Below are 24,475 nucleotides of genomic sequence, written 5' to 3'. Positions count from 1 at the left end.
CAAAAAGGGGAAGCCTGTTATCTTTTTTGCTGAGGTGAAAGAAAAATGGCTTACCATTTTCCCTGAGGGGAAAAATGACTGTCATCTAGCATTAGCCTGTGTTGTTAGAAGGAGACTAGTCATACCTGAAGCAGATGAGTCTGCAAACTGTTACCCCCAACTGAAGTTCTCTGGCTTCAACAGTCCTGTGTGGTAACAGCAATGGATTCTAGTTACTTGTGCTAAAATCATATTCCTCTTAACAGAAATCTTCATCACTTTTCTGTTGTAGAGTAAATAGTACAAGCCAGCACTATTTTAAAATAACAAACTCTTGATAGAAGATATAAAAAACTACAACTAACACCACAAACTCCTCACCATCCCAGAGGAGATGCTACTTGTTCAGAGCGGCAAGGAGAATGACTGGGGGGCGGAGCTAGAGGGGGGAGCTATATGGACAGCTCTGCTGTGTGCTCTCCTTGCCTTTCCCTGTAGGGGAGGAGAATATCCCACAAGTAATGGATGACGCCGTGGACCGGACACACCAATGTTGGAGAAACTACAAGATCACAGGGGTGAACTCAGAAAGTGAGTATCGCCACTGGGAGCCAAGGCAGCGCACACTTAAAAGAAACTTTAGATAGACTGTGTTGATAGAACGTAACACCACAATCACTGTTATAAAAATAAATGTGTTTAAACAGATCTCCAATATATAGCAATCAGATTAATGCATACAAGAATATAGTACAATAATAATAATATACTTATCACACTCTGCAGTATCCCTGAGATAGGAAAAAAAGAGAGAGAAAACAATAGTGTCCTTCTGGTGGTCAGATGTGATGAAGTTCCAATATAGTTGGTGTCTCAGTGCTGCTCGTTATAATACCACTCAAGGTCCAATTTGAGTGAATAAAGTACAGCTGCAAGGATCTAGAAGAACAAGCGCACAGATACAAAAGGTAACCCCAATAATATGAGGTAAGTTATAGCAGTCGGATCCTTAAAGTGTCCCCACTTATTACTGGCAACAAGTCCCAATGAGGTAGGAGAGTCTCCTTGTTATTAATGTCCCCAGTATAGTTCAAAGTGGATGAAGGTAGTGGTTAGTATTGTCAGAGAGTTCCGGTTAATCTTACCGCTCCTGAAGTTAACAGTCCGGTCAGAGGCTGATAGATAGATAAACGCTGCAGACAGTTATAGCGTGGATCTGTACAGCAGCGTGTATAACAATGCTCCTGTTCGGCGTGTAGTTCACAAGTGACGTAAGGTGGGCGTGGCCTTACGCGTTTCACGGAAACATCCGCTTCAATGCGCCGAACAGGAGCATTGTTATACACGCTGCTGTACAGATCCACGCTATAACTGTCTGCAGCGTTTATCTATCTATCAGCCTCTGACCGGACTGTTGACTTCAGGAGCGGTAAGATTAACCGGAACTCTCTGACAATACTAACCGCTACCTTCATCCACTTTGAACTATACTGGGGACATTAATAACAAGGAGACTCTCCTACCTCATTGGGACTTGTTGCCAGTAATAAGTGGGGACACTTTAAGGATCCGACTGCTATAACTTACCTCATATGATTGGGGTTACCTTTTGTATCTGTGCGCTTGTTCTTCTAGATCCTTGCATATATATATATATATATATATATATTTGCCTAATTTTTATTTATTTATTTATTATTATTTTTACAAAAAAAGGTTAAATTGAAGCTGCTTATTTTGATTTTGAAACTAAGAGTAAGTGCTATGGCCTGGTTGCTCATTGGATGATAAGCAAAATTCCCTACTATTGGTAGACAGTGAAAAACCTTTAGAGCACAAAAAAAGGTTTGCTTTTTTTGCTCAGTACATGAACATTTGTTTTTACAAATAAAAATGTATAATACAAATGCAACAAAGAAAGAAAACAATCTTTGTTGTCCCTTTAACTATGAGAAAAAAAGCAAAACAAAAAGTCGTACAATTTTGGTAACCATCTTGCTAGTATCTTCGTCATCATCTTCAGAATCACTAGCTAGTTCTTGATGCTTTGAATAAGTAGAAGAGACAGGTAACTGAGACAGAAACATCTGAAGTACCCTCAGGTATTCCAGCATCCCTTCTTCAGATAAGTTGCCTGAACAAAAAAAGAGAGAAACATACAAAGTGAATACACTCTAATGATTTGACATACAGCACGTTTGAAAATTATATTACATTTCTTGGTTAACTCAAAGTATTATTTTTGAAATATTACATTCTTATCACTCAACAAGTCTAGTTTACAAAATAAATAGTGATAGTCTTTAATTAGGCTTCAACTTCAGCAAATATTCTAACGTACAGGTTCTCCTTCATAATCCCACAACAATATTGCTGTAGTAAAACTGTTGCAGGCCATAATGGCCCAAATAATGGGGATTGTTTAGATGTCAAATTGGACTGTCACCCCAAGACTAAGCGTTAAAGTTAATCTATATTGCTAATACCCTATACCGAAACCATAACGTTACTGCAGTAGCAAGACATCAGAATAATGTAGAATTATTGACCTTATCCTATCCCAAACAATATTAACTGTTACATTATGTTCATTAAGCTATATAGGCAATACTGTGATTGGATGTCAACATACCAAGGCATGTTATGTCTAAGGTGCACTTATTTAAAAAGGTGTTGAGGGTATAGCAGGTAGCATAAAATTATTCTATTCTCCAATAATTTCATCTCAAACATTTATTCCAAAAGTTATATGTTTAAGTAATCAACAAAGATATGTCTTTATAACTAATGTCTTACAAATGTAATATTTGAGAGTCAGCATCTTGTTTGTATATCACTTTATAAAAGTTTATATTTTTTAATGCATGACAACAATTAAAAATTCAAAAAGACAAGAGTGTGCAGTTTCATACCCAAGTAGTTTTCACCAACTGTAAGAACAAAATAAAAGAGCCAAGGAGCTCGATCTCTTTTCAGTGAATGTCTGTGTTCATCCATTAGTAGTGCATGCAAAAAGAGTTCATAAGGAAAAGCAGTCTGTAAGTCTGCAAATGCTGGAATGATGAAATGGAATATTTGATCGGTGTACGGTGCAGCCAAGAACTCCTCTGTAAAGGCAGTGAAAACGTGTTGCCTGTTTAAAAAATATATATAGATCAGTAAAAACTGGAACATAAATCACTTACTACAATTTTCATTCATTGGGGATAGACAGAAAATTCAAAGCCTGAAACTCTACCATTCATGTGGGTGTAAAACTCCTCCTCTCTTCCTACCACCATCTTTTTTTATTTAGAACCAGGACAGGAATGAGGGTAGCTTGGTAAGAGCTACATAGTGACATAAGCCAAGACATGGAAATGTTGGTGTAATTTGACTTCTAGTCATCTTGGCTCACCATAATAGCACTCACCATTTTTTTTAAAAAACAATAAAATATATGGGTGGGTGAAAAGGCAACTATTAGCATCAAATCTGCAGAATTTGTCTCCCCCCCCCCCACACCAAAATTTGGCCACATTAGAGGAACTTACATTAAACTTGTAATGTTTTACAAACATGTTGGGAGAACTCCATACTGCTGCTTTAATATATCAAAAACATATCTCCTTCAGTTGCCTAAGATAAAGAGACTGCTTCTGTAGGATGAGTTCTAAGCCCTAGTAGCACTAGATAAAACTATCATTTTATTTTTTTCCAAACTGCAACCTTTACAATATCACAACAACTGCCTCCAACGTTTTGTCCATTCAATATAGATGTGGCAAAAACAAACCTCATCCAAGATATACTACATCTTCCTATTTACTGGCTATTATCAAGAAGATAAATAAGGAAAATAAAATTCCAGAGGAGCATAAAGTAAATACACATAATTGAAAAATCCAGGGACTGGTGGGAGAAAACGTAAATTATGCTTACCTGATAATTTCATTTTCTTCTGAAGGGAAGAGTCCACAGCTGCATCCATTACTTTTGGGAAATACAGAACCTGGCCACCAGGAGGAGGCAAAGACACCCCAGCAAAAGGCTTAAATACCTCCCCCACTTCCCTCATTCCCCAGTCTTTCTGCTGAGGGAACAAGGAACAGTAGAAGAAATATCAGGGCGAAAAAAGGTGCCATAAGAACAAAAATTTACAGCCATCTCATAGATAAAAATACGGGCGGGAGCTGTGGACTCTTCCCTTCAGAAGAAAATGAAATTATCAGGTAAGCATAATTTATGCTTTTCTTCTTAAAAGGGAAGGAGTCCACAGCTGCATTCATAACTTTTTGGAAAAGAATACCCAAGCTAGAGGACACTGAATGCAAACAACGGGTGGGTACAAAATGCGTCCCCCTCGAAAGGCACCACAGCCTGATTATTTGACACCCTAAAAAGTATAGACGACACAGGTGAAAACCCAATGCCCAGTTAACTGCACAACAGTTACACCGCCGGCGAAGCTGAACTAAACCACTCAGTCCCAGAGTCTGTCAAGCCCAAACAACCTCCGAGGAGTCAACCCCGCGACTCCCATGAAGGTACCCAGCCAAGACAAGGACCGCTATCTGCCCCCAAAAAGGGAACAGAATCTCAAGAAAAATCCAAAGGATCATTACAGTCTGTAGAACATAGAACAACCCATGGTTGTCGTCCAATAGCAACGCATAGGGAGACGAACTCCCTAGAAACACAAGGACCCGAAGGGAAAAAATGAATACATACACAGGGAAACATGTCCCAAAAAGGACTCGAGGAACACCCTCATATCCCTGACCCTGAACCATACCCAAAGGTATTCCAGGAAAACCACGAGTTCCCCCGATGCCTCATATCAGATCTAGATCTGCAAGCTAGACAGCAGAGACAGCAGAAATAGGATAACTATCCCAGCAGCTAGTAACGAGTTCTCCAAAAAGAACACCCACCATCTGAACAGGAACTCCAAATTGCCAGCTTCGAGGTAGAAAGCTGACTCAGCATTGCTAAACCCAAACACAGAAGGCGTTTCAAAACTTGCTAACGCCCAGTCAAAGTGCAATTAGCCGTAGCTGGTTACACCCTCCAAGTGCAATAGCTGTCCAAGGGCTCACAGCCCTCCGAATATCGGGCTCCAAGGAGCGCCCCCTCCCAGCACCGAACGTCAGGGAAAAGAGGAGGACATCCAAGACCTCCCACAAAGGAGAGAACCAACTCTAGAGAAAACGGTCAACCCTGCATAGAGTAACCGACCCCCAATCTTCCCTCTAGGATAATAGTCCCAGCCCAAAGGCTAGTCAAGACCAAAAGACAAGAATCCCAGACTACCGGAAGAGAAAGGAAGGGTCAACGTAGGAACAAAGCCCCCGGTTAGGATAGACATTGTGCTTGGGTACAAAACCCCCTACATGGCTGTCTTCTGTAAAAACAGGGAACTATTCCCAAGGAAAGAAGGCCCTCCATATATTAAAATCTAACCTATAGCAGGAGCCTCATAGGGATCAAACTCTCATTCTCCGCTGCAGGAACGGAGGAAGCAGTCACTACATTGCAATTCCTCTTCTAGGATTCTGGAACGCATAAAGGGAAAAGACCCGTATGAGGCAAGACCCACAGGTTGCTCCAGATACTAAGGTAACTCCGAACCCGGAGAACCCCACTCTAGAAGAGAAGGGAATAAACAAGGGAAACCTACCCTACCATAGAGGCGAGACCCCTCGGCCATATCGCCAACCCAGGTGAGGATACCTGGAGTCTACAGAAACAGCGTAAATGTGCCAGAAGACCAGTAGGGAATTGTCAGAAGGACCTAAAGCCTAAGCCGCAAAAGGAGGCATCTCTCACAGAGCCCCAGCCTCTACGGAGAGAGGCCCGCGGGACCACAAACATCTAGTGTGAGATCGAACCGTCCACACCCATCCAAGGAGAGTCCATAGAATAGGCCAAGAGACATTCAAAATCCAGCAGGATTAATCAGCACCACAAGGGTGACATGAACCCTGGTAGCAGCCGAAAAAGTATCCGATCAGTACCTGCCTGGTATAAGGACACTCTAGAACTGCCCAAGGTCCAAGAAAATTCGTCCAGAAGGATAGATAAATGAACTAGAAAAACATAATTCTATTATTCAATAAGTGCACAACTTCCGAGAAAGTGCCCACGCGACCTAAGTCGCAAGTATCGGTTTCAGAGAAGAACGTTCATAAAAAAGAAAATCTAACAGACATGAGCTTAAAGAAAAAACAAATTATACACATCCATCCGGATCAAAAATAAAATGAAGGCAGCACCAATCAGGTGAACACCCAAGGTGAATGAGGACAAAAACGGAACCAGACGATTAAAGCCCCATTCACCCAAGCTTAGAACTGGAACTGAAAAAACATAAAGCAAAAGAAAAACAGCGACGTTAAGGAGATTGGCTTCATCCCAAAGTCCTTCCATTTTGCCATCCAGCTTCTAAGGCCTCGGATCCCTTGGCCCGCTAGGACTGGGATCCTCCAACATTGCCAAATCATGTCTTAAAAGAACACGAAGGCGAGCCAGCCTATAACGGAAGGCAAAATCATCCCTCGCCGGATCAAATGAAGACCCTGGCTCCAAGATAGCCTCAGGGGCTAACGCTTCCCGAAAAAGCCAAACTGAATTGGGCAATCCCATGCTCGATGGGCCTTGGCTAACAGAACGCGGACATTATCTTAGAAATACTTCATTTGGGAGATATAAATGATTCAGCGCCATAGAAATGGCCATGCGGCACCTTGCCGTAACCTCTGGAGGAAAAGGAAATTTATGCTTACCTGATAAATTGATTTCTTTTACAATATGCCGAGTCCACGGGTTTCATCCTTACTTGTGGGATATTATCCTCCTGTTAACAGGAAGTGGCAAAGAGCACCACAGCAGAGCTGCTATATAGCTACTCCCTTAACTCCTCCCCCCAGTCATTCGACCGAAGGTATAGGAAGAGAAAGGAAAAGCTAAAAGGTGCAGAGGTGACTGAAGTTTAGAAAAATAAATCCTGTCTTAAGATGACAGGGTGGGCCGTGGACTTGACATATCGTAAAAGAAATCAATTTATCATTTTTATCAATTTTTTTTTATCATTTTTATCAAATTTCCTTTTCTTTTACAAGATATGCCGAATCCACGGGTTTCATCCTTACTTGTGGGATACCAATACCAAAGCAATAGGACACGGATGAAAGGGAGGGACAAGACAGGAACCTAAACGGAAGGCACCACTGCTTGAAGAATCTTTCTCCCAAAAATAGCCTCAGAAGAAGCAAAAGTATCAAATTTGGAAAATTTGGAAAAAGTATGAAGGGAGGACCAAGTCGCAGCCTTACAAATCTGTTCAACAGAAGCATCGTTCTTGAAAGCCCATGTGGAAGCCACAGCTCTAGTAGAATGAGCCGTAAGTTTTTCAGGAGGCTGCTGTCCAGCAGTCTCATATGCCAGACGTATGATGCTTTTCAACCAAAAAGAGAGAGAGGTAGCAGTAGCTTTTTGACCCCTACGCTTTCCAGAATAAACAACAAAAAGAGAAGATGTTTGTCGGAAATCCTTGGTCGCTTGTAAGTAAAACTTCAAGGCACGAACCACGTCCAAGTTATGTAACAGACGTTCCTTCTTAGAAGAAGGATTAGGACATAAGGAAGGAACAACAATTTCCTGATTAATATTCTTATTTGAAACAACCTTGGGAAGAAATCCAGGTTTAGTACGCAAAACCACCTTATCCGAATGGAAGATAAGATAAGGTGAATCACATTGTAACGCAGAAAGCTCAGAAACTCTTCGGGCAGCAACTAAAAACAAAACTTTCCAAGATAACAGCTTAATATCTATGGAATGCAGAGGTTCAAACGGAACCCCTTGAAGAACATTGAGAACTAAATTCAAACTCCATGATGGAGCAATAGGTTTAAACACAGGCTTGATTCTGATTAAAGCCTGACAAAATGCCTGAACGTCTGGAACATCTGCCAGACCCTTGTGAAGTAAAATAGACAAAGCAGAAATGTGTCCCTTTAAAGAACTAGCTGATAATCCCTTCTCCAATCCTTCTTGGAGAAAGGACAAAATCCTAGGAATCTTAACCTTACTCCATGAGTATCCCTTGGATTCACACCAATACAGATATTTATGCCATATCTTATGGTAAATCTTCCTAGTGATAGGCTTGTGAGCCTGAATCAGAGTATCAATGACCGACTCAGAGAATCCCCGCTTAGATAAAATCAAGCGTTCAATCTCCAGGCAGTCAGCTGCAGAGAAATTAGATTTGGATAGTGGAACGGACCTTGAATGAGAAGGTCCTGTCTCAATGGCAGTTTCCATGGTGGCAGGGACGACATGTCCACCAGATCTGCATACCAGGTCCTGCGTGGCCACGCAGGCGCTATTAGAATTACTGAAGCCCTCTCCTGTTTGATTCTTGCGATCACACGAGGCAGGAGAGGAAATGGTGGAAATACATAAGCCAGGCTGAACGACCAAGGTACTGCTAGAGCATCTATCAGCACAGCCTGGGGATCCCTTGACCTGGACCCGTAACGTGGAAGTTTGGCATTCTGTCGAGATGCCATCAGATCCAATTCCGGTGTGCCCCATTGATGAATCAAAGTTGCAAACATCTCCGGATGGAGTTCCCACTCCCCCGGATGAAAAGTCTGATGACTTAGGAAATCCGCTTCCCAGTTCTCTACTCCTGGGATATAGATCGCTGATAGATGGCAAGAGTGAGTCTCCACCCATCGGATTATCTTTAATACCTCTATCATCGCTAGAGAACTCCTTGTTCCCCCCTGATGATTGATATATGCCACAGTCGTGATATTGCCTGACTGGAATCTTATGAATTTGGCCGAAGCCAACTGGGGCCAAGTCTGAAGTGCATTGAATATTGCTCTTAGTTCCAGAATATTGATAGGTAGTTGAGACTCCACACACCCTGAACTTTCAGGGAATTCCAAACTGCACCCCAGCCCAGTAGGCTGGCGTCCGTCATCACTATTACCCAAGATGGCCTGCGGAAGCACATCCCCTGGGAAGAAGTTCTTCCCTCCTCCCCCCACTGGTCACCACCATCTAGGCAAGGACTGCCTTCCAGGATATCCACTTCTCCAGGACATCTCGACGGGGATTCGTTCACACAGCCAGCTGGTTTGCTGTTCAGAATACCAGCCTGCCTCTAATAGGCACAAGAGAGTGCCTTCACGCTTGTGAGTACCCTGTATCTTGTCCAGATTTGTGTTTGGGTATCCATTGATCTACACATGTGGCGCCTCTGTTTCTGTTTTTTACAGTTGTCCTGTCCTCAATAGGTATAGCTGTACGCATAGCTAGAGTAGATATAGCTCCCTCCACCTTAGGGACCAATTGCCAGGAGTCCCGTATGGTGTAAGATAACAAAATTTATGCTTACCTGATAAATTTATTTCTCTTGTGGTGTATCCAGTCCACGGATTTATCCATTACTTGTGGGATATTCTCCTTCCCAACAGGAAGCTGCAAGAGGACACTCACAGCAGAGCTGTCTATATAGCTCCTCCCCTAACTGCCACTCCCAGTCATTCTCTTGCAGCTCTCGACAAGAAAGGAAGTATCAAGAGATATGTGGTGATAGTGTAGTTTATCTTCAATCAAAAGTTTGTTATTTTTAAACGGTACCGGCGTTGTACTGTTTTTATCTCAGGCAGAAATTAGAAGAAGAGTTCTGCCTGAGGTTTTTGATGATCTTAGCAGGTTGTAACTAAGGTCCACTGCTGTTCTCACACATAACTGAAGAGTATGGGAAAACTTCAGCTGGGGGAATGGCCGGCAGGATTACCTGCTCTGAGGTATGTTCAGTATATTTTTTTCTAGAGAGATGATAAGGTCTAGAAAATGCTGACAGTGCCTGATATATTTAAGGTAAGCCTGATTACAGTGATTTAACAAACGACTGGGATCATGCTTGCAGTAAAGGGTAATATTCATGTTTATTGCTCTTATTACAGATATAGGTGTAAGATATAGGAAACATTTTCTTAAAGTTAGGAGGGGGAGAAAACGGTATTCCTGGTCTATTCCATTTCCTCTTAACAATTTCCGAAATTATTTTAGGAACCGGAAAACATCTGTGTAAATAGGTACTTCTAAATATTTGTCCATTTTACACAATTTTTCTGGGGGAATTGTGATAGGGTCACAATCATCCAGAGTCGCCAAAACCTCCCTGAGCAACAGGCGGAGGTGTTCCAGTTTAAATTTAAAAGACGTGACATCCGAATCTGTCTGAGGTAATAAATTTCCTGACTCTGAAAGTTCCCCCTCAGACATAAAATCCCTAACCCCAAAATCAGAGCATTGTGAGGGTGCATCGGAAATAGTCACTAAGGCATCAGAGGGTTCAGTATTTACATTAATACCTGACCTACTGCGTTTACCCTGCAAACCTGGCAGTTTAGATAATACCTCTGTAAGGGTAGTAGACATCACTGCCTCCATATCTTGCAAAGTAAAAGAAGTAGACGCACTAGAAGTACTTGGCGTCGCTTGTGTGGGCGTTAAAGATTGTGACACTTGGGGAGAATTGGATGGCATATCCTGATTCTCTTCAGACTGAGAATCATCCTTAGGCACACTTTCATTTCCTAAAATATATTTTTTACAGTGTAGGGCCCTTTCAGTATAAGGACGACACAATGTAAGAGGGGGTTCCACAATGGCTTCTAAATACCTAGAACACTGACTTTCTTCAATGTCAGACATGTTGAACAGACTAGTAATAACAGTACAAGTCGTTAACAACCTTTATTACATAGGAAAAACAATCAGCAAAAAAAATGAGTACTGCGCCTTTAAGAATAAAAAGAGTACACTGTTTTTTCAAAATTGCTAAAACGTTATGCAAAATGATTAATTTCGATTATGTGTGAAACTAATGTGCAATCGGATATTGCACCACAAGTAAACAGAAGAGTTAACCCTTTAATTCGAGTGTTTAGCACACAAAAAGCGTTATGCAGAGAAAAATTGTTAAACTGCCCCTGCACCTCGCCACAGCTCTGCTGTGGCGCCTACCTGCCCCAAAGGACTGGTAAAACGATCTGGTCTCACTCAGAAAAACAGACTCACAGTCTGGTCCCAACCGGAGCTAATGGCTGCTGTTCTCGCCAAGCTCTAACGTAATCGCACCCGTCACAAGGTGCACCCTGCCAGTCACAAAAACATAATTTATGTAAGAACTTACCTGATAAATTCATTTCTTTCATATTGGCAAGAGTCCATGAGCTAGTGACATATGGGATATACAATCCTACCAGGAGGGGCAAAGTTTCCCAAACCTCAAAATGCCTATAAATACACCCCTCACCACACCCACAATTCAGTTTAACGAATAGCCAAGCAGTGGGGTGATAAAGAAAGGAGTAGAAAGCATCAACAAAGGAAATTTGGAAATAATTGTGCTTTATACAAAAAATCATAACCACCATAAAAAAGGGTGGGCCTCATGGACTCTTGCCAATATGAAAGAAATTAATTTATCAGGTAAGTTCTTACATAAATTATGTTTTCTTTCATGTAATTGGCAAGAGTCCATGAGCTAGTGACATATGGGATATCAATACCCAAGATGTGGAGTCTTCCACTCAAGAGTCACTAGAGAGGGAGGGAATAAAACAAAAAACAGCCATAATCCGCTGAGAAATAATCCACAACCCAAAAATAAGTTATTTTCACTTTTGAAAGAAAAAAACTTAAATCAAAAAAGCAGAAGAATCAAACTGAAAAAGCTGCCTGAAGAACTTTTCTACCAAAAACTGCTTCCGAAGAAGCAAATACATCAAAATGGTAAAATTTAGTAAATGTATGCAAAGAAGACCAAGTGGCTGCTTTGCAAATCTGATCAACTGAAGCTTCATTCTTAAAAGCCTATGAAGTAGAGACTGATCTAGTAGAATGAGCTGTAATTCTCTGAGGCGGGGTTTGACCCGACTCCAAATAAGCTTGATGAATCAAAAGTTTCAACCAAGAAGCCAAGGAAATAGCAGAAGCCTTCTGACCTTTCCTAGGACCAGAAAATAAAACAAATAGACTGGAAGTCTTCCTGAAATCTTTAGTAGCTTCCATATAATATTTCAAAGCTCTTACCACATCCAAAGAATGTAAGGATTTCTCCAAAGAATTCTTAGGATTAGGACATAAAGAAGGGACAACAATTTCTCTACTAATGTTGTTAGAATTCACAACCTTAGGTAAAAATTGAAAAGAAGTCTGCAAAACTGCCTTATCCTGATGAAAAATCAGAAAAGGAGACTCACAAGAAAGAGCAGATAGCTCAGAAACTCTTCTAGCAGAAGAGATAGCCAAAAGGAACAACACTTTCCATGAAAGTAGTTTAATGTCCAAAGAATGCATAGGTTCAAATGGAGGAGCCTGTAAAGCCCTCAGAACCAAATTAAGACTCCAAGGAGGAGAAATTGACTTAATGACAATACGAACTAAAGCCTGTACAAAACAGTGTATATCAGGAAGTATAGCAATTTTTCTGTGAAATAAAACAGAAAGAGCGGAGATTTGTCCTTTCAAGGAACTTGCAGACAAACCTTTATCCAAACCATCCTGAAGAAACTGCAAAATTCTAGGAATTCTAAAAGAATGCCAGGAGAAATTATGAGAAGAACACCATGAAATGTAAGTCTTAAAAAACTCTATAATAAATCTTTCTAGAGACAGATTTACGAGCTTGTAACATAGTATTGATCACTGAATCAGAGAAACCTCTCTGACTTAGAACTAAGCGTTCAATTTCCATACCTTCAAATTTAATGATTTGAGATCCTGATGGAAAAACGGAACTTGAGATAGTAGGTCCGGCCGTAACGGAAGTGGCCAAGGCGGGCAACTGGACATCCGAACCAGATCCGCATACCAAAACCTGTGTGGCCATGCTGCAGCCACCAGCAACACAAAAGACTGTTCCATGATGATTTTGGAAATCACTCTTGGAAGGAGAACTAGAGGCGGGAAGATGTAAGAAGGTTGATAACACCAAGGAAGTGTCAACGCATCCACTGCTTCCGCCTGAACATCCCTGGACCTGGACAGGTATATGGGAAGTTTCTTGTTTAGATGAGAGGCCATGAGATCTCTCTCTGGAAGCCCCCACATCTGAACAATCTGAGAAAACACATCTGGATGGAGAGACCACTCCCCTGGAAGTAAAGTCTGGCGGCTGAGATAATCCGCCTCCCAATTGTCTACACCTGGGATATGCACCGCAGAGATTAGACAGGAGCTGGATTCCGCCCAAGCAAGTATCCGAGATACTTCTTTCATAGCTTGGGGACTGTGAGTCCCACCCTGATGATTGACATAAGCCACAGTTGTGATATTGTCTGTCTGAAAACAAATGAACGGTTCTCTCTTTAGTAGAGGCCAAAACTGAAGAGCCCTGAAAATTGCACGGAGTTCTAAAATATTTATTGGTAATCTCGCCTCTTGAGATTTCCAAACCCCTTGTGCTGTCAGAGACCCTTAAACAGCTCCCCAACCTGAAAGACTCGCATCTGTTGTGATCACAGTCCAGGTTGGGCGAACAAAAGAAGCCCCTTGAACCAAACGATGGTGATCTATCCACCATGTCAGAGAGTGTCGTACATTGGGATTCAAGGATATGAATTGTGATATCTTTGTATAATCCCTGCACCATTGATTCAGCATACAAAGCTGTAGAGGTCTCATGTGAAAACGAGCGAAGGGGATTGCGTCCGATGCTGCAGTCATGAGACCTAAAACTTCCATGCACATAGCCACTGAAGGGAATAACTGAGACTGAAGGAGCCGACATGCTGCGACCAATCTTAAACGTCTCTTGTCTGTTAGAGACAGAGTCATGGACAATGAATCTATCTGGAAGCCTAAAAAGGTGACCCTTGTCTGAGGAATCAAGAAACTTTTTGGTAAATTGATCCTCCAACCATGTTTCCAAAGAAACAACACTAGTTGATTCGTGTGAGATTCTGCAGTATGTAAAGACTGAGCTAGTACCAAGATATCGTCCAAATAAGGAAACACCGCAATACCCTGTTCTCTGATTACAGATAATAGGGCACCCAGAACCTTTGAAAAGATTCTTGGAGCTGTTGCTAGGCCAAATGGAAGAGCAACAAATTGGTAATGCTTGTCTAGAAACGAGAATCTCAGAAACTGATAGCGTTCTGGATGAATCGGAATATGAAGGTATGCATCCTGCAAGTCTATTGTGGACATATAATGTCCTTGCTGAACAAAAGGCAGAATAGTCCTTATCGTCACCATCTTGAAAGTTGGTACTCTTACATAACGATTCAAAATTTTCAGATCCAGAACTGGTCTGAACAAATTTTCTTTCTTTGGTACAATGAATAGGTTTGAATAAAACTCCAAACCTTGTTCCTGAGGAGGAACTGGCATGATTACCCCTGAAGACTCCAGGTCTGAAACACACTTCAGAAAAGCCTGAGCTTTTACTGGATTTACAGGAATGTGCAAGAGAAAAAATCTTCTCACAGGAGGTCTTATTTTTAATCCTATTCGATACCCTTGAGAGACAATGCTCTGAATCCAATGATTTTGGACAGATTTTATCCAAAAATCCTTGAAAAACCTTAATCTGCCCCCTACCAGCTGAGCTGGAATGAGGGCCGCACCTTCATGCGGACTTAGGGGCAGACTTTGGTTTCCTAAATGGCTTGGATTTATTCCAATTTGAGGAAGGCTTCCAACTGGAAGCAGATTCCTTGGGAGGAGGATTGAGTTTTTGTTCCTTATTCTGACGAAAGGAACGAAAACGGTTAGAAGCCTTAGATTTACCCTTAGGTTTTTTTATCCTGAGGCAAAAAAACACCTTTTCCTCCAGTGATAGTTGAAATAATAGAATCCTACTGAGAACCAAATAAATTACTACCTTGGAAAGAAAGAGATAGTAATCTAGATTTAGATGTCATATCAGCATTCCAAGATTTAAGCCACAAAGCTCTTCTAGCTAATACAGCTAAAGACATGGATCTAACATCAATTTTGATAATATCAAAAATGGCATCACAAATAAAATGATTAGCATGTTGTAGTAGGCGAACAATGCTAGATATGTCAGAATCCAATTCATTTTGCGCTAAATTTTCCAACTAGAAAGTTGAAGCAGCCGCAACATCACCTAAAGAAATAGCAGGTCTGAGAAGATGACCTGAATATAAATAGGCCTTCCTTAGATAAGATTCAAGCTTCCTATCTAAAGGATCCTTAAAGGAAGTGCTATCTTCCATAGGAATAGTGGTACGTTTAGCAAGAGTAGAAATAGCCCCATCAACTTTGGGGATTTTTTCCCAAAACTCTATAGATTTTGCTGGCAAAGGATACAATCTCTTAAACCTTGAAGAAGGAATAAAGGAAGTACCTGGCTTATTCCATTCCCTAGAAATCATATCAGAAATAGCCTCAGGAATAGGAAAAACACCTGGAGAAACCACAGGAGGTTTAAAAACAGCATTTAAACGTTTATTAGACTGAACGTCAATAGGACTGGTTACCTCAATATCCAAAGTAATTAACACTTTTAATAAAGAACGCATATACTCTATTTTAAATAAATAAGTAGATTTGTCAGTGTCAATATCTGAGGAAGGATCTTCTGTTTCAGATAGATCCTCATCAGAAGAGGATGAATTATTATGCTGTTGGTCATTTGAAATTTCATCAGCTAAATGAGAAGTTTTAAAAGACCTTTTACGTTTATTAGAAGGTGGAAAAGCAGACAAAGCCTTCATAATAGATTCAGAAACAAATTCTTTAAAATTTACAGGTATATCATGCACATTAGAAGTTGAAGGAACTGCAACTGGCAATGCACTATTACTGACAGAGACACTATCTGCATGTAAAAGTTTATCATGACAACTATTACAAACGGCATTCGGTGGAATAATTTCTACAAGTTTACAACAAATGCACTTAACTTTGGTAGAACCGATGTCAGGCAGCAATGTTCCAGAAGAAACTTCAGAGACAGGATCAGATTGAGACATCTTGCTCAATGTAAGAGAAAAAACAACATATAAAGCAAAATTATCTATTTCCTGAAATGACAGTTTCAGGAATGGGAAAAAATGCAAAAGCATAGGCCTCTTGATAGAAAAGAAAACAGGAGGCAAACAACAATGGGGTATAGAAATAATGAAAACTTTTTTGGCGCCAAAAATGACCGGAAATGACACACTTGCGTCACTAAGACGCCTCCGTGTGAAAAGGTCTTGACGTCACGTATGACGCTGGAAATGACGAAGTTGCGTCAAAAACGTAATTTCCCGCGCCAAAAAAATTCTCGCCAAAAAATGACGCAATAAAGTCTAACATTTGACGCACCCGCGGGCCTAATACCCACAAATACAAAAGTAGTCAAATTGAAAAAAGACTAACCCCAGGTAAGAAATAAATTTCTTAAGTGTTTATATTCCCAAATATGAAACTGAGAGTCTGCAGAAGGAAATACATGAACCTGACTCATGGCAAATATAAGTACAATACATATATTTAGAACTTTACATAATTTGCATAAAGTGCCAAACCATAGCTGAGAGTGTCTTAAGTAAATGAAAAACAGAATTTATGTTTACCTGATAAATTACTTTCTCCAACGGTGTGTCCGGTCCACGGCGTCATCCTTACTTGTGGGATATTCTCTTCCCCAACAGGAAATGGCAAAGAGCCCAGCAAAGCTGGTCACATGATCCCTCCTAGGCTCCGCCTTCCCCAGTCATTCGACCGACGTAAAGGAGGAATATTTGCATAGGAGAAATCATATGATACCGTGGTGACTGTAGTTAAAGAAAATAAATCATCAGACCTGATTAAAAAACCAGGGCGGGCCGTGGACCGGACACACCGTTGGAGAAAGTAATTTATCAGGTAAACATAAATTCTGTTTTCTCCAACATAGGTGTGTCGGGTCCACGGCGTCATCCTTACTTGTGGGAACCAATACCAAAGCTTTAGGACACGGATGATGGGAGGGAGCAAATCAGGTCACCTAGATGGAAGGCACCACGGTTTGCAAAACCTTTCTCCCAAAAATAGCCTCAGAAGAAGCAAAAGTATCAAAATTGTAAAATTTGGTAAAAGTGTGCAGTGAAGACCAAGTCGCTGCCTTACATATCTGATCAACAGAAGCCTCGTTCTTAAAGGCCCATGTAGAAGCCACGGCCCTAGTGGAATGAGCTGTGATTCTTTCAGGAGGCTGCCGTCCGGCAGTCTCATAAGCCAATCTGATGATGCTTTTAAGCCAAAAAGATAGAGAGGTAGAAGTTGCTTTTTGACCTCTCCTTTTACCAGAATAAACAACAAACAAGGAAGATGTTTGTCTGAAATCCTTTGTAGCATCTAAATAGAATTTTAGAGCACGGACAACGTCCAAATTGTGTAACAAACGTTCCTTCTATGAAACTGGACTCGGACACAAAGAAGGTACAACTATCTCCTGGTTAATATTTTTGTTGGAAACAACCTTCGGAAGAAAACCAGGCTCAGTATATAAAAACCACCTTATCTGCATGGACCAGATAGGGTGGAGAACACTGCAGAGCAGATAACTCAGAAACTCTTCTAGCGGAAGAAATTGCAACCTAAAACAAAACTTTCCAAGATAATAACTTAATATCTACGGAATGTAAGGGTTCAAACGGAACCCCTTGAAGAACTGAAAGAACTAGATTAAGACTCCAGGGAAGAGTCAAAGGTCTGTAAACAGGCTTGATTCTAACCAGAGCCTGAACAAACGCTTAAACGTCTGGCACAGCTGCCAGCCTTTTGTGAAGTAAAACAGATAAAGCAGAGATCTGTCCCTTCAGAGAACTCGCAGAAAATCCTTTCTCCAAACCTTCTTGTAGAAAGGAAAGAATCTTAGGAATTTTTATCTTGTTCTATGGGAATCCTTTAGATTCACACCAACAGATATATTTTTTCCATATATTATGGTAAATTTTTCTAGTTACAGGCTTTCTAGCCTGAATAAGAGTATCTATTACAGAATCTGAAAACCCACGCTTTGATAAAATCAAGCGTTCAAACTCCAAGCAGTCAGTTGGAGGAAAACCAGATTCGGATGTTCGAATGGACCCTGAATAAGAAGGTCCTGTCTCAAAGGTAGCTTCCATGGTGGAGCCGATGACACATTCACCAGGTCTGCATACCAAGTCCTGCGTGGCCACACAGGAACTATCAAGGTCACCGAAGCCCTCTCCAGATTGATCCTGGCTACCAGCCTGGGAATGAGAGGAAACGGTGGGAATACATAAGCTAGGTTGAAGATTCAAGGTGCTACTATTGTATCCAATAGAGTCGCCTTGGGATCCCTGGATTTGGACCCGTAACAAGGGACCATGAAGTTCTGACGAGAGGCCATCAGAACCATGTCTGGAATGCCCCATAATTGAGTTATTTGGGCAAAGATTTCCAGATGGAGTTCCCACTCCCCCGGATGCTCCTCCATCGCCAGGGAACTCCTTGTTACCCCCTGATGGTTGATATATGTAACAGTCGTCATGATGTCTGATTGAAACCTTATGAATTTGGCCTTTGCTAGTCGAGGCCAAGCCTTGAGAGCATTGAATATCGCTCTCAGTTCCATTATGTTTATCGGGAGAAGAGAGTCTTCCCGAAACCATAGACCCTGAGTTTTCAGGGGTTCCCAGACCGCGCCCCAGCCCACCAGACTGGCGTCGGTCGTGACAATGACCTATTCTGGTCTGCGGAAGCTCATTCCCTGTGACAGGTTGTCCAGGGTCAGCCACCAACGGAGTGAATCTCTGGTTATTTGATCTACTTGTATCGTCGGAGACAAGTCTGTATAATCCCCATTCCACTGTCTGAGCATGCCCAGGTGCAATGGTCTTAGATGAATTCATGCAAAAGGAACTATGTCCATTGCCGCAACCATCAAACCTATTACTTCCATGGACTGCGCTATGGAAGGAAGAAGAACAGAATGAAGTACATGACAAGAGCTTAGAAGTTTTGATTTTCTGGCCTCTGTCAGAAAAACCTTCATTTCTAAGGAAACTATTATTGTTCCCAAGAAGGGAACTCTTGTTGACGGGGACAGAGAACTTTTTTCTATGTTCACTTTCCACCTGTGAGATCTGAGAAAGGCTAGGACAATGTCCGTATGAGCCCTTGCTTTTGACAGAGACGACACTTGAATCAGGATGTCGTCCAAGTAAGGTACTACTGCAATGCCCCTTGGTCTTAGCACCGCTAGAAGGGACCCTAGTACCCTTGTGAAAATCCTTGGAGCAGTGGCTAATCCGAATGGATGTGCCACAGGTAATGCTTGTCCAGAAAGGCGAACCTTAGGAACCGAAAATGTTCCTTGTGGATAGGAATACGTAGGTACGCATCCTTTAAGTCCACCGTGGTCATGAATTGACCTTTCTGGATGGTAGGAAGGATCGTTCGAATGGTTTCCATTTCGAATGATGAAACCCTTAGAAACTTGTTTAGAATCTTGAGATCTAAAATAGGTCTGAATGTTCCCTCTTTTTTGGGAATTATGAACAGGTTGGAGTAAAAACCCATCCCTTGTTCTCCTAATGGAACAGGATGAATCACTCCCATGCTTAACAGGTCTTCTACACAGTGTAAGAATGCCTGTTCGAAGATAATTGAGACCCGTGGAACCTTCCCCTTGGGGGTAGTTCCCTGAATTCCAGGAGATAACCTTGAGAAACTATTTCTAGCGCCCAAGGATCCTGAACATCTCTTGCCCCAGCCTGAGCAAAGAGAGAAAGTCTGCCCCCCACCAGATCCTTCCCAGATCGGGGGCCAACACTTCATGCTGTTTTGGTAGCAGTGGCAGGTGACTTGGCCTGCTTACCCTTGTTCCAGCCTTGCATCGGCCTCCAGGCTGGCTTGGTTTGAGAAGTATTACCCTCTTGCTTAGAGGGTGTAGAATTTGAGGCTGGTCCGTTTCTGCGAAAGGGACGAAAATTTGGCTTCTTTTTAGCCTTAAAAGACCTATCCAGAGGAAGGGCGTGGCCCTTTCCCCCAGTGATGTCTGAAATAATCACTTTCAAGTCAGGGCCAAACAGTGTTTTACCCTTGAAAGGGATGTTAAGCAAAAGCGCTCTGCACGCCACGATAGCAAACCCTGAATTATTCGCCGCTAATCTAGCTAATTGCAAAGCGGCATCTAAAATAAAAAAGAGTTAGCCAATTTAAGAGCTTGAACTCTGTCCAAAACCTCCTCGTACGAAGATTCTTTATTGAGCGACTTTTCTAGATCTTCGAACCAGAAACACGCAGCTGTAGTGACAGGAACAATGCATGAAATTGGTTGTAGAAGGTAACCTTGCTGAACAAACTCTTTTTAAGCAAACCCTCTAACCTTTAATCCATAGGATCTTGAAAGCACAACTATCTTCTATAGGAATAGAAGTGCGTTTGTTTAGAGTAGAAACCGCCCCCTCGACCTTGGGGACTGTATGCTATAAGTCCTTTCTGGGGTCGACTATAGGAACTAATTTCTTAAATATAGGGGGAGGACAAAAGGTATGCCGGGCCTTTCCCACTCCTTATTTACTATGTCCGCCACCCGCTTGGGTATAGGAAAAACATCGGGGGGCACCGGAACCTCTAGGAACTTGTCCATCTTACCTAATTTCTCTGGAATGACCAAATTGTCACAATCATCCAGAGTAGATAATACCTCCTTAAGTAGTGCGTGGAGATGTTGAAATTTAAATTTAAAAGTTACAATATCAGGTTCTGCTTGTTGAGAAATTTTCCCTGAATCTGAAATTTCTCCCTCAGACAAAACCTCCCTCCTGGCCCCTTCAGATAGGTGTGAGGGTATGTCAGAACAGATATCATCAGCGTCCTCTTGCTCTTCAGTGTTTAAAATAGAGCAATCACGCTTTCTCTGATAAGTAGGCATTTTGGAAAAAATGCATGCAATAGAATTATCCATTACAGCCATTAATTGTTGTATGATAATAAGTATTGGCGCACTAGATGTACTAGGGGCCTCTTGTGTGGGCAAAACTGGTGTAGACACAGAAGGGGATGATGCAGTACCATGCTTACTCCCCTCATTAGAGGAATCATCTTGGGCAATATCATATCTATGGCATTATTATCCCTACTTTGTTTGGACATTATGACACAAATATATCACATATATTTAAATGGGGAGACAAATTGGCTTTCATACATATAGAACATCGTTATCTGATGGTTCAGACATGTTAAACAGGCTTAAACTTGTCAACAAAGCACAAAAAACGTTTTACAATAAAACCGTTACTGTCCCTTTAAATTTCAAACTGAACACACTTTATTACTGAATATGTGAAAAAGTATGAAGGAATTGTTCAAATTTCACCAAAATTTCACCACAGTAACTTAAAGCCTTAAAAGTATTGCACACCAAATTTGAAAGCTTTAACCCTTAAAATAACGGAACCGGAGCCGTTTTAACATTTAACCCCTATACAGTCCCAGGTATCTGCTTTGCTGAGACCCAACCAAGCCCAGAGGGGAATACGATACCAAATGATGCCTTCTATAAGCTTTTTCAGTGGTTCTTAGCTCCTCACACATGCATCTGCATGCCATGCTTTCCAAAAACAACTGCGCATTAGAGGCGCGAAAATGAGGCTCTGTCTATGACTAGAAAAGGCCCCCAGTGAAAAAGGTGTCCAATACAGTGCCTGCCGTTTTTATTAAAACAATCCCCAAGATTTAACAACTATTAAAAGTAATAATCTGCCAAATATACTTAGTAAAGTAATCGTTTTAGCCCAGAAAAATGTCTACCAGTTTTTTAAGCCCTAATGAAGCCCTTTATTCTTTTACTTAAACTAAGAAAATGGCTTACCGGTTCCCATAGGGAAAATGACAGCTTCCAGCATTACCGAGTCTTGTTAGAAATGTGTCATACCTCAAGCAGCAAAAGTCTGCTCAGTGTTTCCCCCAACTGAAGTTAATTCCTCTCAACAGTCCTGTGTGGAAACAGCCATAGATTTTAGTAACGGTTGCTAAAATCATTTTCCTTTTACAAACAGAAATCTTCATCTCTTTCCTGTTTCAGAGTAAATAGTACATACCAGCACTATTTTAAAATAACAAACTCTTGATTGAAGAATAAAAACTACATTTAAACACCAAAAAACTCTAAGCCATCTCCGTGGAGATGTTGCCTGTACAACGGCAAAGAGAATGACTGGGGAAGGCGGAGCCTAGGAGGGATCATGTGACCAGCTTTGCTGGGCTCTTTGCCATTTCCTGTTGGGGAAGAGAATATCCCACAAGGATGACGCCGTGGACCGGACACACCTATGTTGGAGAAACATACTTACCAAAAGACACCCATCCACATATAGCAGATAGCCAAACCAGTACTAAAACAGTTCTTTAGTAGAGGTAATGGTAAATTTGAGAGTATATCGTCAATCTGAAAAGGGAGGTAGGAGATGAATCTCTTCGACCGATAACAGAGAACCCATGAAAAAGACCCCCGTTAGGGAAATCATCGTATTCAATAAGTGATACTCCCTTCACGTCCCTCTGACATTCGCTGTACTCTGAGAGGAATCGGGCTTCAACAATGCTGAGAAGCGCATATCAACGTAGAAATCTTAGCACAAACTTACTTCACCACCTCCATAGGAGGCAAAGTTTGTAAAACTGAATTGTGGGTGTGGTGAGGGGTGTATTTATAGGCATTTTGAGGTTTGGGAAACTTTGCCCCTCCTGGTAGGATTGTATATCCCATATGTCACTAGCTCATGGACTCTTGCCAATTACATGAAAGAAAAGGGCGAACAATCTGGAAAGATCGAGTTATTAAAAGGCCATTATGTTCCGTAAAGGTTGTGAGCCTAAGTATAGCTACACATTTGCAGATAGAACCATATAACAAACATGATTAAAAGTCCCCCCTGTTTAATAACCCCCACTGGGACCCTACGTTGTTTCGTTAACATTACATTCACATATCGAAATAAAATGAAACTATCTTACCGGAATCTACACCGTGGAACAGGAACATGGCCCATTTAAGTGTGACAGATAGTAGCCTCGCTTCTGACATGGACTTGAGTGAAGAAAGGTAGGCAGCAAAACCCATCAACGCTGATTACCAAGGAGCTGTTAATATGAGTCGGGATGGGTTTGCAGGAAAACTCTCCCTGTATCTCCGGACTCTAACTTTCATTCATGTTCTCACTGAGTGGCTAACAGGATTACTTCCAACTCCAGTCCCATTGCGAAGAGTACTACTCTCCATGAGAGACTATCTCGAACTTCTGACACTTCTCTGCCAACCTCCTGTGACAAAAGGCAAAAGAATGACTGGGGGATGAGGCAAGTAGGGGAGATATTTAAGCCTTTGGCTGGGGTGTCTTTGCCTCCTCCTGGTGGCCAGGTTCTGTATTTCCCAAAAGTAATGAATGCAGCTGTGGACTCTTCCCTTTTAAGAAGAAAATACCCTGTTTGAACTAAAACAACAGCACGCTGTCTAGTATAACATTCTATAGATGGTTTAACCTCTTAAAGCAATTGGACGTAGGTAATATGCAACACAGAACTTTACACAGCGTACGTACTGTGTTGACATAATACCTACATCCAACAAGGTCGAGTCTTGTGCTCTGGGCTTTCTCAAAGCACATACTTAAAAGGGATAATAAGTCAAAATTAAATTTTCATGATTTAGACAGAGCAGGCGATTTTAAACAACCTTGCAATTTACTTCTAATATCAAATTTGCTTTGTGATCTTTGCATCCTTTGTTAAAAAATATAACTAGGCAGCCTCTGGAGAAGCAATGCACTACCGGGAGTCAGCTGGTGATTGCAGTCTGCACATATATGCCTCTTGTCATTGGCTCACCAGATGTGTTCAGCTAGCACTCAGTAGTGCTTTGCCTGTAAAAATCAAACAACTGTAAAAAGATGTGCACAGTCTTTTATGAGCACGGTTTCTGAGGCACCAGATCTTCCAATGCATGTGCAAGAAAGAGTTCACAGCTCTTCTGTACAGCTGTCACATGATACAGGGGACAGGGAAAAAAAACTAAACTTAGAAATTAAAAAAATAATATACTGTTTGTTAAAAAATTCAAAGTAAGTTTTATTGCGTTGTCTTTAAATTATGTATTTGTTGATTATGCAATTCTACTGTATTTAAAAGGGACATAAAATAAGTTGAGATAGAGACAAAATATAACAATATGAACTTTAATTACATATCCTGCAAATTTATACTGCAGTGCCTCGCCATTAACCCTTTATTTTAAGTTTCTGAATTGTACAGCTCTAACACCACCACACAATTCATTTTATGGCTGTATCTATATCCACCTTTGCTTTGGTAAAATGCAAGACTTTAACACTCCTTATAAATAAGCTGCTGTGAACTCAGTTGAAATACAATGCCTATGTTTCTGATGCTAAACACTGATAAGGGGGGTGGATCAAACTACTCCAGACAGCATGGCTATGTAAGCAAT

General features: G+C 41.3%; 1 protein-coding gene across 2 annotated transcripts in view; it reads right to left on the bottom strand.

Annotated features, from left to right (window-relative positions):
• UBE3C (ubiquitin protein ligase E3C) overlaps positions 1-24,475 on the bottom strand; it is a 551,478-nt gene that overhangs the window by 349,377 nt on the left and 177,626 nt on the right. For both annotated transcript variants that reach the window (XM_053713824.1, XM_053713825.1), the window contains exons 9-10: positions 2,892-3,112; positions 1,959-2,113 (exon numbers count right to left, since the gene is read on the bottom strand). In XM_053713824.1, the coding sequence (XP_053569799.1) occupies positions 1,959-2,113; positions 2,892-3,112 (376 nt within the window). The remainder of the gene's footprint in view (positions 1-1,958; positions 2,114-2,891; positions 3,113-24,475) is intronic.

This window comes from Bombina bombina, chromosome 5 (genome assembly GCF_027579735.1).
Source record: "Bombina bombina isolate aBomBom1 chromosome 5, aBomBom1.pri, whole genome shotgun sequence".
NCBI classification, from domain to species: domain Eukaryota; kingdom Metazoa; phylum Chordata; class Amphibia; order Anura; family Bombinatoridae; genus Bombina; species Bombina bombina.
Note: the sequence above shows the minus strand (reverse complement) of the source record. Positions and strands in the feature narration are given on the sequence as shown.